Raw genomic sequence first — 16,390 nt, forward strand, 5'->3', positions numbered from 1 at the left:
GTGGAAGGGACATCGCTTTTCATTTCGAAACGCATAATGAAAATAATCTATTTATCCGCAGAAAGAGCCATTTAGAAAGTGCTGAGGAAGTCGCCATTTGCATAAAATTCGCCTTAGATCAGCAGAAACTGGGGAAGGAAAAATACAACTTATTTATTTTATTCATTCTTCTCGTTCAATATTTTTTTTAGCAAAGTGGTGAGAAACCCCTTACATACACCCAGTGAAGGGAATATCCTCGGGTTATACACAGAGATGAAACAAATCCTCCTACAGAAGATGGACCTGTTTATCTGCAGCCCTCGCCCTTCTACAGCCCTTCAAAGTACAGCATTTACAAAGCATTTCACAGCTCCATAAGGCAGGTGGTGGGGCTATGTTGTCACACACTGCAAAGCATAGAACAGAAAGCTGAGTGTAATATGAGACCTGAGTAAAAGGACAGACCCCCCCCCCCCTCTATACAGTGTCATAGGGAAACATTCACAGCTCAGGTTGTAAATTACCTGTAATAGAAGGGGAGTGGGCCATCTCACGGGATTGTCCAGTGTTAGCACGGGCCAGTGGTTTACAAACTTTGGCCCACTGGCCAGATGCGGCCCTTTGCTTGCCTTTATCATGCCCTTGGGGCATTATTCTTTTCACTGACAATAGTGATAAGGCACCCCCAACAGTGGGGCATAGTTCCTCCTACTGACAGCAACAATGGGGCAATATCCATCCCAATGACAATAACGATGGGGCGCAATTTCTCCCACTGACACGACCAAAAACCAACAGAGAGGGAAGGTTTTTCCTACAGACAGCACTGATTGGGCACTATTCGTCCCAGCAATGGGACACCAGTAATGGGGCACTATTCCTCCCACTGACACTAATGATGGGGCACTATTCCTCCCACTGACACCAATGATGGGGCACTATTCCTCCCACTGACACCAATGATGGGGCACTATTCCTCCCCATGATACCAATGATGGGGCACTATTTTCCCCACTGATACCAATGATGGGGAACTATTTCTCCCGCTGACACCAGTGATGGGGCAGTATTCCCCCTACGACACCAATGAAGGGGTACTATTCCTACCACTGACACCAATGATGGGGTACTATTCCTAACACTGACACCAATGATGGGGTACCATTTCTCCCACTGACACCAATGATGAGGCACTATTTCCCCCACTGATACCAATAATGGGGAACTATTTCTCCCACTGACACTAATGATGGAGCACTATTCCTCCCACTGACACCAGTGATGGGGCACTATTCCTCCCACTGACACCAATGATGGGGCACTATTCCCCCTACTGACACCAATGAAGGGGTACTATTCCTACCACTGACACCAATGATGGGGTACTATTCCTACCACTGACACCAATGATGGGGTACTATTTCTCCCACTGACACCAATGATGGGGTACTATTCCTACCACTGACACCAATGAAGGGGTATTATTCCTACCACTGACACCAATGATGGGGTACCATTTCTCCCACTGACACCAATGATGGGGCACTATTACCCCCACTGATACCAATGATGGGGAACTATTTCTCCCACTGACACCAGTGATGGGGCACTATTCCTCCCACTGACACCAGTGATGGGGCACTATTCCTACCACTGACACCAATGAAGGGGTATTATTCCTACCACTGACACCAATGATGGGGTACCATTTCTCCCACTGACACCAATGATGGGGCACTATTACCCCCACTGATACCAATGATGGGGAACTATTTCTCCCACTGACACCAGTGATGGGGCACTATTCCTCCCACTGACACCAGTGATGGGGCACTATTCCTACCACTGACACCAATGAAGGGGTACTATTCCCCCTACTGACACCAATGAAGGGGTACTATTCCTACCACTGACACCAATGATGGGGTACTATTCCTACCACTGACACCAATGAAGGGGTACTATTCCTACCACTGACACCAATGATGGGTACTATTCTTACCACTGACACCAATGAAGGGGTACTATTTCTCCCACTGACACCAGTAATGGGGCGTGTACCGGGTTGTACCGGGGTTATGCACCAACTATAGACAGGTAATCCTTTTACCAATCTCCTCTATGTGGACCAGCTTGACCCCCTTGCTCTTCCCTTGGAGTATGGTTTGTACATGAAAAAGATTCTCCAAAAAAAACTTCAGATTGGGCCATGATTTTTGTTTTTCTAGGCACTACAGGACTGTCTCCGAACAATAAACCAGATGGCAGAGATCACGTTACATTTAAATTATTAAGGTGGATAAGAAAACAGCAAATGAGTTTGTCTGAAAGGTCTTTGTACCCTGCGTGTTCATTAATCATTTTAAAACCAAAATCAATAGCTGTACGTTGCAGATGCTACGGCTCGTACATCTCGTTATCTGACTCACACAGGATTATCTAACGGGCATGACTAACGATCTATATTTTATGCCAGAAGTCAATTTGCAGCAATCAATTTGTGTAGCTTTTGTGGCATTTGAGGATCTTGTAAAAATGTGAATCTATCTCCTGATTTTCCAGTACATCCATCACAGACCCCACAAGGCACCTGGCTGGGGCAACTACAGACCTGAGACTATGCTCCCAAAATCAATTAAAGCAATTCTGAGCCCATAATAAAAGAAATAAACACTTGTATGGTATAGTCGAGCAAATGGAGTATGCCCTAATATGCAATGGTATGCTATGATTGGCCAGTAGCTGGGTACTGATGGCTGCCACTCTCACTAACCAGCAACCGGCCAATCACTATGATGGCCACTCTCACTAACCAGCCACTGGCCAGTCAGTCACTATGATGGCCACTCTCACTAACCAGCCACTGGCCAGTCACTATGATGGCCACTCTCACTAACCAGCCACTGGCCAGTCACTATGATGGCCACTTTCACTAACCAGCCACTGGCCAGTCACTATGATGGCCACTCTTACTAACCAGCTACTTGCCAGTCACTATGATGGCCACTCTTATTAATCAGCTACTGGCCAGTCACTATGATGGCCACTCTCACTAACCAGCTACTTGCCAGTCATTATGATGGCCACTCTTACTAATCAGCTACTGGCCAGTCACTATGATGGCCACTCTCACTAACCAGCAAATGGCCAATCACTATGATGGCCACTCTTACTAACCAGCTACTGGCCAGTCACTATGATGGCCACTCTTACTAACCAGCTACTGGCCAGTCACTATGATGGCCACTCTTACTAACCAGCTACTGGCCAGTCACTATGATGGCCACTCTCACTAACCAGCTACTGGCCAGTCACTATGATGGCCACTCTTACTAACCAGCTACTTGCCAGTCACTATGATGGCCACTCTTACTAATCAGCTACTGGCCAGTCATTATGATGCCCACCATTTCTAACCAGCTCCTGGCTGATCACTATGATGGCCATCCTCATTAGCTATCTACTAGCCATAACTATAATGGCCACCCTCAATAAACAAGCTAATGGCCAGTTACTATGCTGGTCACCCTTGCTAACCAGCTACTGGCTGATCATTATGATGACCAGCTTCACCTACCAGCTCCTGGCCAATCACCATGATGGCCAGCTTCATCTACCAGGTACTGGCCCATGACTATGATGGCCAGCTTCGCTAACCAGCTACTTGACAATCACTATGACGGCCAACCTTGCTAGCCAGCTACTGTCCAATCACTATGATGGCCACCCTCGCTAACCAGCTACTGGCCGATCACTATAATTCCCACTCTCACTAACTAGCTACTGGCCATAACTATGATGACCACCCTCAATAACCAGCTATTGGCCAATCACTATGATGGTCACCCTTGCTAACCACTTACTGGCTATTCACTATGATGGCCAACCTCATCTACCAGGTACTGGCCCATGACTATGATGGCTTGCATTCGCTAAACAGCTTCTGGAAATCACTATGATGGCCACTCTCACTAACTATTATTATTATATTAATATTAATAATAATAACCAGCTACTGGCCGATCACTATGATGGCCACTCTCACTAACTAGCTACTGGCCATAACTATGATGGCCATCCTCAATAACCAGCTACTTGCCAATCACTATGATGGTAACCGTTGCTAACCACTTACTGGCTAATCATTATGATGGCCAGCCTCGCTTACCAGTTACTGGCCAATCCGTATGATGACCACCCTTGCTAACCAGCTACTGGCCGATCACTATGAAGGTCACCCTTGCTAGCCAGCTACTGGCCGATCACTATGAAGGTCACCCTTGCTAGCCAGCTACTGTTTGATCCCTATGATGGCCACTCTTGCTAACAAGCTACTGTTTGATCCCTATGATGGCCACCCTTGCTAACAAGCTACTAGCTAATCACTACGATGGTCACCCTCTCTAACCAGCTACTGGTCAATAGCTATAATGGTCACCCTCAGTAACCAGCAATCAGACATTAGAAGACGAGGTGGAGGGGGGCTGGAAATGCTCTTCACCAGTAAAACTAGCAGGGTTTTCCAAATCCCGGCACCATGGCAGAGTAGAAAGGCCTCAGACTCTCAGCACAAATATTGAATTCTCACCGATCTGTTACATGGAAGGGATTGAAATACAGTACAAACTATAAATCCTGGACTTTGCTGCTGAATCTGATATATAATATTGAGAACTCGTACAGTCAATATTTATGCTGGCAAAATAAAGTAACCTAATATGTCTGCATGGATAAATTCCTACCATGTGACAATAAATAGGAACAGTATCATTTCTAAAGGAAATCTGTATCCATTATTATGAAATGCCGTTCTTGCCCTCCAATCAGGTGACCTTGCCTAGATCCATGTGACCTCATAACACCAGGATCTGGGAGGTCTATAGGTAACCGTCACCCCCTCCTCCAGTCTTGCAGGGAGGCCTCTATACTACTTTGGTGTAGGAGTTTGAGATTTATTTGGGAAACAGGTTTGCCTGGAAGGTAAACTTTCGTTTATTGTTGTTTTTTTATACTATATCTATGTGATCACTGCAATGTATTCTGATGGTGATGTCATAAATCTGAACCTGCAATCCTTTTAGGCAGTCAGGTGGAGCTCTGCAGATCACTGGCGGAGGCCCCCATTACTGACCTATTCCTATTCCTAAGAATCTGCCATATACTGGACAGGTAGAGGTGTGCCATATACTGGACAGGTAGAAGCGTGCTATATACTGGACAGATAGAGATGTGCCATTTACTGGATGGGTGGAGGTGTGCCATATACTAGACAGGTGGAGGTGTGCCATATACTGGACAGGTGGAAGTGTGCCATATACTGGACAGGTAGAGGTGTGCCATATACTGGACAGGTAGAGGTGTGCCATATACTAGACAGGTGGATCTGTGCTATGTACTAGACAGGTGGAGGTGTGCCATATACTGGACAGGTAGAGGTGTGCTATATACTGAACAGATAGAGATGTGTCATTTACTGGACAGGTAGAGGTGTGCCATATACTGGACAGGTAGAGGTGTGCCATATACTGGACAGGTAGAGGTGTGCCATATACTGGACAGGTAGAGGTGTGCCATATACTAGACAGGTGGAGGTGTGCCATATACTGGACAGGTAGAGCTGTGCTTTATACGTGACAGGTGGAGGTGTGCCATATACTGGACAGGTAGAAGCGTGCTATATACTGGACAGATAGAGATGTGCCATTTACTGGATGGGTGGAGGTGTGCCATATACTAGACAGGTGGAGGTGTGCCATATACTGAACAGGTGGAAGTGCGCCATATACTGGACAGGTAGAGCTGTGCTTTATACTGAACAGATAGAGATGTATCATTTACTGGACAGGTGGAGGTGTGCCATATACTGGACAGGTAGAGCTGTGCTTTATACTTTACAGGTGGAGGTGTGCCATATACTGGACAGGTAGAGCTGTGCTTTATACTAGACAGGTAGAGCTGTGCCATATACTGGACAGGTAGAGGTGTGCCATATACTAGACAGGTGGAGCTGTGCTATGTACTAGACAGGTGGATGTGTGCCATTTACTGGACAGGTGGACATGTGCCATATACTGGACAGGTAGAGGTGTGCCATATACTGGACAGGTAGAGGTGTGCTATATACTGGACAGGTAGAGGTGTGCCATTTACTAGACAGGTGGAAATGTGCCATATACTGGACAGATGGAGTGTGCCATATACTAGACAGGTGGAGGTGTGCCAAATACTGGACAGGTAGAGGTGTGCCAAATACTGGATAGAGGGGGCTGTGTTGTGTTCTGTATGGTGGATCGGCTCTCTATAATGAACAGGAAGATGTTGATTATGTACTAGACAGGTAGAGGTGTGCCATTTACTGGACAGGTGGACATGTGCCATTTACTGGACAGGTAGAGGTGTGCCATTTACTGGACAGGTGGACATGTGCCATTTACTGGACAGGTAGAGGTGTGCCATATACTGGACAGGTAGAGGTGTGCCATATACTGGACAGGTAGAGGTGTGCCATTTACTGGACAGGTAGAGGTGTGCCATATACTGGACAGGTAGAGGTGTGCCATATACTGGACAGGTAGAAAAGGTCCAGTAAAAAACATATACAATGTACAAACCGAGACCTCCAACCCGACTCACCAGTCTCCCGGTCGCACTCTGCCCACCTTCGCTCAGCCAGTATCCTGGCACCATGGCGGAGTAGTATGGTCCCCAGACGCCGGGCACAAATATCGGCTTCTCACTGACCTGTAACAGGGAACAGATTGAAATACTTTGCAGCATAAAACCAGCACTCAGCTACTGATATTACCATAGAATATTCACAACAGGTACAACCAATCTCTGCCAAAATTCATAGATTAATTACTCACGTTACAAGAAAAAAGCAACAGTATATATATACATTGTTTTGTTTTATCTTTAAAAGCTGCAACAAGTCCACTTCATTTCTTGGCTGGAGGATGTCCAGAATCATCCAACCCTTTTCTCCCTAACCTTACTGTTGCTGGCCCGCCCCTTTCATTCATTGGATTTCAGTTCTTTCAATCATGGAGGATGTGGGCGTTATCCAGGTCAGTCTGCATGCATAAAGCTGACCTCTGAAGAGCGATGCACATTCAGATCCCTCTTCAGAAAGCATTTGACATGTGTTGTATTACCTCCTCACCCCCTGGATTATTCAGACACAACTGCATGCATTGCACACGGTTTGTGGGGCACTTGCAGAGCTGCCCCATGCACTTGAATGGGTCACATTCGGTGGGTACTAAGCCTGTTAAAAGCGAGAGGGGGGTATATTTACTGCCGAGGCCATGAAGCAAAGCCGTGGCACGTGTACACCCTGGCTTAGCAGCTGGGGGCGGTAAAAGTGTGTTGTTTTACCTCCCCCCAACCTCACATGTGAATGAGCCCCTAAAGACTGACACCTGCCACTGCAGGCATTTTGATATTTGCATATCTTCTCTCAAGAGGCAGCCCACTGCTTGCATTAGAACTCCTAAAGTGGAGTTCCACCCAAAAGTGGAACTTCCGCTTTAAGTACTCCTGATGGCATGTCATTTTTTTTTTTTTGGGGGGGTGGCGGGGCGGGTACCTCGTTTTGACAGGTACCTGCTCCCACTTCTGCACAGGCCGCCTCTGAAGTTTTTCTCTCCTCCTCCCTCCCTGCAATCTTTTGGGACATGTCACAGGTCCCAGAAGATTGCCCGGCCACTCCAGACGCGCAGTGCGATTTAGTCCCGGTGGGCCGGTTCACATTTGTGCGATGTGGGAACGCTGCGAATATACAGCGTGTTCCCGCAATTTACTGCACTTATACAAGTTCCTCCCCCATACAGTTGGAAAACACCCCCTAGGCTCACACTTAAAGAGGAAGTAAACCCTCCTCTGACACTTACCTATAGATGATCCTATGATAAGGCTTACCTATAGGTACTGTAAATATCTCCTAAACATGTACCGTTTAGGAGATATTTACCTTACATGCAGCCAGTGACAACACTGGCGCATGCGCTCTGAAGGAACGGCCGCTGGTGCCGTTTCTTCAGAGCCCCGTGCCGTGACCGTCGGCTCCCACGCGCGTGCGCGGGAGTGACGTCACCGCGGCTCCGGCCAATCAGATGGCCGGATGCCGCGATCCCGGAAGACGGGCGACTGGACATGTTGCGGTGCATACTAGCTCATTATGGGTTTCTCTTTCAGGTTGCAGAAAAAAAAAAAAAGCTTTTGAGGGTTTACAACCTCTTTAACCCTGTAATCACCCCTGGTGTTAACCCCTTCCCTGCCAGTGTCATTATTACAGTAACAGTGCATATTTGTAGCACTGATTACTGTAGTAATATCACTGGTCCCTCCAAAAGTGTCAAAAATGTCAGTCAGGGGTCCGATCTGTCCGCCGCAATGTCACAGTCCCGCTAAAAATCGCTGATCGCCGCCATTACTAGTAAAAAAAATCTAAATAAATAAAAATAACATAAATCTTTCTCCTAGTTTCCCAATCAATATACACTTCTTGGGATTTGTTTACCAAAAATATGTAGCAGAATACAAATTGGCCTAAATTGATGAAAAAATTTGATTTTTATATATTTTTTTTTTTTTTTTTTTTGGGAAATGTTATATAGCAGAAAGTGAAACATATTGTTTTTTTTTTTATAGAATGGTCGCTCTTTTTTTTTTTGTTTATAGCGCAAAAAATAAAAATCGCAGAGGTGATCAAATACCACCAAAAGGAAGCTCTATTTGTGGGGAAAAAAGGACATCAATTTTATTTGGGTACAGCGTGGCACGACCGCGCAATTGTCAAAGTAACACAGTGTCGAATCGTAAAAAATTACCCGGTCATTAAGGGGGTAAACCTTCCGGTCCAGAAGTGGTTAATGACCAGGCCATTTTTTGCGATTTGGCACTGTGTTATTTTAACTGACAATTGCTCGGTCGTGCGACGCTGTACCCAAATAACATTGATGTCCTTTTTTTCCCACAAATAGAGCTTTCTTTTGGTGGTATTTGATCACCTCTGCGGTCTTTGGATAGAAGTCGCCTTGAAGTAGTACAGGAACGTTTTCTAACGTCGGAGCGAATCACAAGTCATGGCAGTGTGAACCGAGCCTTACGAATGGTTATCATTGGAAAATATGAGTGTAGCACCCTCCTAGGTAGGTGCTAGTGAGAGACAGGGCCACTGATAAGGGGGGACCACCAGCCCTCTTGTAGGGGGCCCGAGCACACAGGGGGGGCCCACACAGAGAGGGGGATTAGTGATGGACAACAAATACAGAAATCTTCCTCCACAGCACCTGAATCTGATCTGTCCCTCTCCCTACTATCAGCTTTTATCTGTTGAGAAAGACAGTTGTCCCTCACTAATCCCCCTCCCTGTGTGGGCCCCCCCTCCCAGCACTGGCTCTAATGTTATCTCTGCTCAGGAGTTTATTTGTAAATTGTAACTTTGTTTCTCTCTCTCTGTCTCTCTGATCACTGAGCTCCAACTGCCCAGCCTGTATATTTTTCTCATCTCATCTTCTTTTTTATTTAACATATTTTTTTTTTTTTAGATTTAGCAGGAATTATGCAAGTTATGTTATATTTGTGTCTGCTAATAGTGATTTTGTTGTAATTTTAGCTAAATATATCTTTAATATTTTCTTGGGGGGGCCCTGCCAGGTAGTCTGTACGGGGCTCCGCAATTTCTAACAGAAGCCCTGGTGAGAGAGTATAGTTTCTGGCTCCGTCTGCCTATCAGAGGAGCAGCAGGGAAATCTATATTGCTTTCTGCCTACCAGAGAGCAGAATCTGTGAGTTAGGTCTGCTCAGTGTGTGATTCATTGAGTCCAGAAAGTGTTTCACGCTTGTCCAATATGGAGGCATGTTGGACAATGGGGGGGGGGGGGGGGGACCTGACCAATGGATGCATAGGCTTTGATACAGTCCTGATGATTGGCAGAGACTGACTGTCTCGTGCATTCTGGGATACTGTATAAAAGCCAGGAGCACATGTGCTGCGGGGTCTTTGGCTGGTGAGCAGAGTCCCGGAGGGAGGGGGGCGGCTGCCTCCTCCTCTGTAGCAGTGGCATGCAGCCTCAGGAGGTCGTCCTGAGGGCCAGAGGGACGGAGCTGAACCCAGAGGTCCAGGAAAAGCTGACTGAGGGGGAAACACTGGAGACCCTAGAAAAACAGTATTGTGAGTATAGGGGATCTTGTCAAGGGGCCTGACCTGAGGGGGGCCATCTTAAGAGCATTAAATGGCCCCGGGCAATGCAGTGCACTGGGGCCCCGCCTACACAATCACCCGCGAGAATAAAAATGCAAATTATCGATAAGGCGATATTTATTGGTACAGCAGTGCCAGGCGAATGACAGCTTCCAAGTTGGGCGGCTGGGTCCGGTAAACACAGACACGGATGGGAGTCAGACTCGACTGTCCTGTGTGTGCCTGTTCCCGTGGAGGTGGACAGACATTCCTGCAGTTGTGGGCTCCCTCTCCACGGCCCTAGTGGCCTGACAGCAGCGCAGGGCCGACAGGCGCTTGCCACCTGCTAAGTTCGACAGCGGGATGCACACAGGATGCATGGCTGGGGCTGGGTTGCTGGGCAGGAGGGCCCCCCCCCGGGCAAGGGGAGCCCCCGGGCAACTGCCCAGCGTGCCCATTCGGTAAGATGGCCCTGGAGCTTAACCCAGAAGTCCAGGAAAAGCTGACTGAGGGGGAGACAATGGAGACCCTAGAAAAACAGTATCGTGAGTACCGGGGATCGTGTCAATGGGCCTGACCTGAGGGGGGCCACCCCGGAGTAGGATAGTCAGTGGACAGGTGTCAGTGGTCAAGAAAGAGGATACTAGGAGAGTGTCCCGAAGATAACTTTAGTTCATCAAGTCATCTGGAAAGAGACCTTAACCCCAAATCCATCTAGTGGCAAGGTGGATCAACAGCCTGGCTGTATCAACAGATAGATGTCCTCCCAACTTTGTGCATAGTTAATCGAGAGTAGCCCACTTTTCCCTTCTCCCATCCCTATTTATAATATAACACCAAAAACAACTACATACCCCTGGACTGATCATTGAGCCAAGAAGTAAAGTGTTAAATTGTGAATGCCAGTGTTGCTAAAGGTAACCCAGGGGGACCCAAAAGTGTAATATCCAGCAGTCCTCAAGGGGGCAGTGCTTCATGTGGAATGACTTGTCATGCGACTTTGATGTCCAACGTCACATGACAAGTCGCACAAGTGTGAATGGAGCCTTAGGCTGCAGATTTCGGCTGTTCCAGTCTTAGTAAATGACTCAAATACAGTGTATTGTGAACGTTCCACCTTGAAGTCCTTGGAACCTTTCAGGAGCACAGCACAGGACTTTGTTCTAGAAGCACACGGGAACGTCGTCATTCTTACCGGAGATCTTCCTTAAGAGGCTGAAATCATTGTTTAGTTTCGGCGAATGCCATCTGTAAGTGTTTATAGCGGCCGAGTCCTCCAATTATGTTTAAAAGCTTTCTCCGAAGAGAGGGAATGCACCCCCCCCCCCCCCATCACTGCAATGAATCAATTTTAATCTAAACACATCTCAGCGGTTAATGTCGTCGTTCGCTAACAGCGAGGAGGCGCTCCGACCGCCCAGGATGAGCGCAGATTCTACGGGACCAGCACTTGTTATCTGCGGGGTAAAAATAACACGACGGGGATACATTAACCTACTGAGAAGTAGCCGCTAATAGATTCGGAAGGCGATCGCAGCGCAGGAGATGGGAAGCAGAAGTTTTCTCAGATGTCACTTTAAGTCCCGGTTCACATTTGTGCGCTGCGGAAATGCTGCGAATATACAGCGTGTTCCCGCATCGCATTCGCACCCCTGGCAGTTCACATTGCCATATGCAAAACGCTGGGGGTGTCAATTAAAAGTTAACGACACCCCCAGATAAGATCGCATATCGCAGTGCGATCTGTAAGTTCGCATAGAATCGGATCGCACTGGTGTGGACCACCATGCGATCCGATTCTGCTGCGGACCAAAAAAAGGGTCCTGTGCCCCTTGTAGTGCGATTGCGGTGCGAATTCAGCCATGCAAACTGACAGAGATCGCATGTAATTTTAGGAGCAGGGCGCTCCGAATTGCATGCAATCTCTATCATCGCACTAATGTGAACTGGCACTAACTAATAAAAAATTGCAGGCATCTGGGGGGGGGGGGGGGCAGTGTAGAAAATTGACACTTTAGGTGTGTTGGGATCATTTGATGCTCTGCCATCCGAGAAGAGGGAATGCGTCCACTTTAACCGGAAGGTTTCACCCCTTAAAGACCAGGCCATATTTTGTGATTTGGAACTGCATTACTTTAATGGACAATTGCGCAGTCGTGCGACGCTGTACCCAAATAAAATTGATGTCTTTTTTTTCTCACAAGCAGAGCTTTCTTTTGGTGGTATTTGATCACCTGTGCGATTTTTATTTTTTGCGCTATAAACAAAAAAAGAACGACAATTCTGAAAAAAAAAAAAAAAAAAAACAATATTTTTCACATTCTGCTATCTGACATTCCCCCCCCCAAAAAAAAATGTAACCACTTAAGCCCCGGAAGATTTTACCCCCTTCCTGACCAGGGGGTATTTTGCGATTAGCCACTGCGTGACTTTAACAGACAGCGTCGTGCGACGCTGTACTTAAACGAATTTGACGTCCTTTTTTTCCCACAAACAGAGCTTTCTTTTGGTGGTATTTGATCACCTGTGCGATTTTTTGATCACGCGCTATAAACAAAAAAAGAGCATAAATTTTGCAAAAATAACAATATTTTTCACATTTTTTTATATGAAATTCCCCAAAAAAAATTTAAAAATCAAAATTTTTTAACATTTTCGGCCAATTTGTTTTATGCTACATATGTTTGGTAAAAAAAAAAATCGCAAAAAGCGTATTTTGATTGGTTTGCGCAAAAGTTATCGCGTTTACTAACAAAGGGAAAGATTTTTGTCATTTTTGTTGTTTTTTTTTTAACGCGTAATGGCGGCAATCTGCGATTTTTTTTGCGGTACTGCGACATTGGGGCGGACAGATCGGACCCTTGACTGACATTTTTGACACTTTTGGGGTTACCAGTGACATTTCTACAGTAATCAGTGCTATAAATATGCACTGTTACTGTAAAATTACACTGGTAGTGAAGGGGTTAACGTTTTTTTTGAGAGGGAGGGGCTATGTGTGTCCCTAGGGGCGTGATTCTAACTGTGATTGGCTGTGACTTGAGCTGTAGGAACAGTGATCAAAGGTCCTACATAGTAGAACCGTATGATCAGTGTTTCTACACAGGGGAGAATGACAGGCAGCTTGTTTACATTAGCTGCCTGACTTTCTCCCTCTCCCCCAACGATCGCCGAGTGACCGGCGGACATCGGGTCCGCCGGTCACACGCGCGCGGGGGGGGGGGGGGGTCCGTGACCGCGCGGGAGCGCGCCTCCGGCGGCGCGCGCTCGCTCCCCAGAGCCTCACAGGCTAGTGACGTACCCATACGTCACTTTGCCTGTGAGGGGCTGACCGCCGCAGTATATGTACTTGCGGCGGTCGGCAAGCGGTTAAAAATCTAATTTTTTTAACATTTTTGGCCAATTTGTTTTCTGCTACATATTTTTGGTAAAAAAAAATTGCAATAATCATATTTTGATTGGTTTGCGCAAAAGTTATTGCATCTACAAACTACGGGAAAGATTAATGTAATTTTTATTGTTTTTATTTTTTTACTAGTTACATAGTAGGTGAGGTTGAATAAAGACAATAGTCCATCCAGTTCAACCTGTGTAGGTGTGTGTGGCTGTAATCATCTCACATAACCCTGAATGTTCTGATCCTTGAGATGTAAGTCTAAGAGTCTTTTGGAAGTACCCATACTTCCCGCAGAAACCACCTCTTGTGGTAGAGAATTCCACAATCTTGTAGCCCTAACAGTAAAGAACCCCCCACGTTGCCTGAGGTTAAAACGCTTTTTCTCTAATCGCATTGTGTGCCCTCGAGTCCTCATGCAATCCTTTCGACTGAATAGCTTTTTTTCTATGCTGAGATCACCATTGAGATATTTATAAATTGCTATCATGTCCCCCCTCAGTCGTCTCTTCTCCAGGGAGAATAAATCGAGCGATTGCAGACGCTCTTCATAATTAAGGTCCTCCAATCCCCTAATCAGTTTAGTTGCCCTTCTCTGGACTCTCTCCAGCTCCAACACATCCCTCCTGAGGACTGGCGACCAGAACTGGACAGAATACTCCAGATGCGGTCGGACCAGAGTTTTATAAAGTGGAAGGATTATAGTCTTATCTCTGGAATACATCCCTTTCTTTATGCATGCTAATATTCTACCGGCTTTGGCAGCTGCCGCTTGACATTGCATGCTGTTGCCTAGCCCTAGTCTATCCTCTACAAAGACTCCCAGATCTTTCTCCATTCCCCCAAGGGTTCCCCCCCTAAAGTGTATTGTGCTTTTATGTTTTTAGTCCCCAAGTGCAAAACCTTACACTTCTCCACGTTAAACCTCATTTGCCATGTCGTTGCCCACTCTGTTATGTTGTCCAGGTCATTAATGGCGGTGATCTGCGATTTTTAGCGGGACTGCGACATTGCAGCGGACAGATTGGACCCCTAACTGACATTTTTTACACTTTTGGAGGGACCAGTGACATTACTACAGTAATCAGTGCTAACAATATGCACTGTTTCTGTAATAATGACACTGGCAGGGAAGGGGTTAACACTGTGGGTGATCAAGGGGGTAAATATGAGCCTAGGGGAGTGATTCTAACTGTAGGGGGCGTGGCTTGTGAAATGCTCACAGAGACATGTGATCCTATATAGAAGAATCACAGGCGCTCTGTGATCATTCCAGAGAGAAGAACGGTCAGCTGTGTTTTTAGAACAGCTGACCATTCTTCTCTCTCAGCGGGGAGCGATCGCGGGTGTCAGGCGGCAATCGGAGCCTGACCCCGCTGCCGGTGGCACGCTCCCTAGCTGCAGGCGCCCGACCAACGTAGCCCTTCGTTTGCGCAGGAGGGCCAGCCGGCCACAGTATATATGCGGTGGGCGGTCCGGAACCAGTTAATATATAAATTCCTTGTAAGCTACAATGCCCTATATCAGCGGTGGCAAACCTACGCCATGAGTGCCACAGCTGGCACACAAAGCCCTCTCTGTGGGCACGCAAGCTAATTCACCAAATTGCTACCCCCTGGCAGCCGAACCTCTGAATTTTTTTATATGCCTCCGTATCTCTGCACATTAATGTGTTCCACCTAATGTATCAGTGCATAATGTCACACGGTTTTCCCCTACACAGGGCTGTGGTTATTTTGCCTTTGCTCGGGTGGTTACCTGGGGATCAGGGAGTGTCTCCGCTGTGGGGCTCTATTGTCTCCACCCAGTGCATGGGGGGGGGGGGGGGTGTGTCCCCATGATTTGCTTGTGTGGGGCCCATCAGATGGCGTCATCGGTGCCTGATAAATCTTCCATTCTGGGGGGGGGGTTCTGACCGTGGACTACAGGAGCCACCCGCATGCTGGTGGGCTTGGACAGGCTGGAAGGGCAGTGCCATGCGCTCCAGGCTCGGTTGGTCCTGGAGCTGCCTCTGTGAATGTGCGGTAATCCCCTGAGACATGCTCAAGGGTGTCCGGCGCCATATTTAGGTACCCAGGCAGGCTGTATCCACAGCGCTTTGCCTTGGAGGATACTATTGAAATATCAGTAGAAACCACTTCTATTTACCAACAGGTAATTACCATTTCCATCTTGGATGTAGGCCCCCATGATCCAAATATATAGTATATTGATTGCATGCAGGGCTGCTGATAGAAATCATGGGGCCCCCGTATAGGGGAGGACTGGCTCAGGGGGCAGGGGGGCAATTGCCCCCCAGGCTGCTCTGACGCCCTATAAAAAAGGCTACACCGCTTCTGCCACAGACATGCCTAAAGGATTACTGGTGAAGAGGAGTAAAAAGTCCCCACTGCTGACCTACTGAGTGCGGGATGAAGACAAGGAAAAAGCGCAGCCATCCCCCCCCCCAGCATGGATGGTGTAAACTGTGTCTGAGCAGAGGCCGGTTCCATGCCCCACTGGGGACTCTCCTCCCCCCGCCATGACTGAGCTGTTCCAGCTCCCCCAAACTGCCCCCTGCTGGCCAGGTGGGGAATCTGGATTAGATCAGAAGAGATTACTTGGAGCGGAGCTTCAGCCTGGAATGGGGGTCAGGAGGAGGTTGGGAAGAGGGAGAGTGGGAGGCGGGGGTCGAGTGGCTACACTATGGGCTCCCGCCCCTACTCGGAGTCCCCGCTGCCGAGTGGGGGCGGGAGCACGCCACCGGCGGCACGCGCTCGCCCCCTAGCTGCAGGCGCCTGACCAACATAGCCCTTCGTCGGTTCGCGCAGGAGGGCCAGCCGGCCGCA

At 47.6% G+C, this 16,390-nt stretch overlaps 1 protein-coding gene across 1 annotated transcript in view; it reads right to left on the bottom strand.

Moving 5' to 3' along the window:
- Nucleotides 1-16,390, bottom strand: part of FGGY (FGGY carbohydrate kinase domain containing) — a 433,297-nt gene that overhangs the window by 124,289 nt on the left and 292,618 nt on the right. Inside the window, exon 9 of the mRNA XM_082264806.1 lies at nt 6,616-6,723. Coding sequence (XP_082120932.1) covers nt 6,616-6,723 — 108 coding nt within the window. The remainder of the gene's footprint in view (nt 1-6,615; nt 6,724-16,390) is intronic.

The sequence above is a fragment of the Pelophylax lessonae genome (genome assembly GCF_965119305.1).
Source record: "Pelophylax lessonae genome assembly, chromosome: 8".
In the NCBI taxonomy this organism is placed as follows: Eukaryota; Metazoa; Chordata; class Amphibia; order Anura; family Ranidae; genus Pelophylax; species Pelophylax lessonae.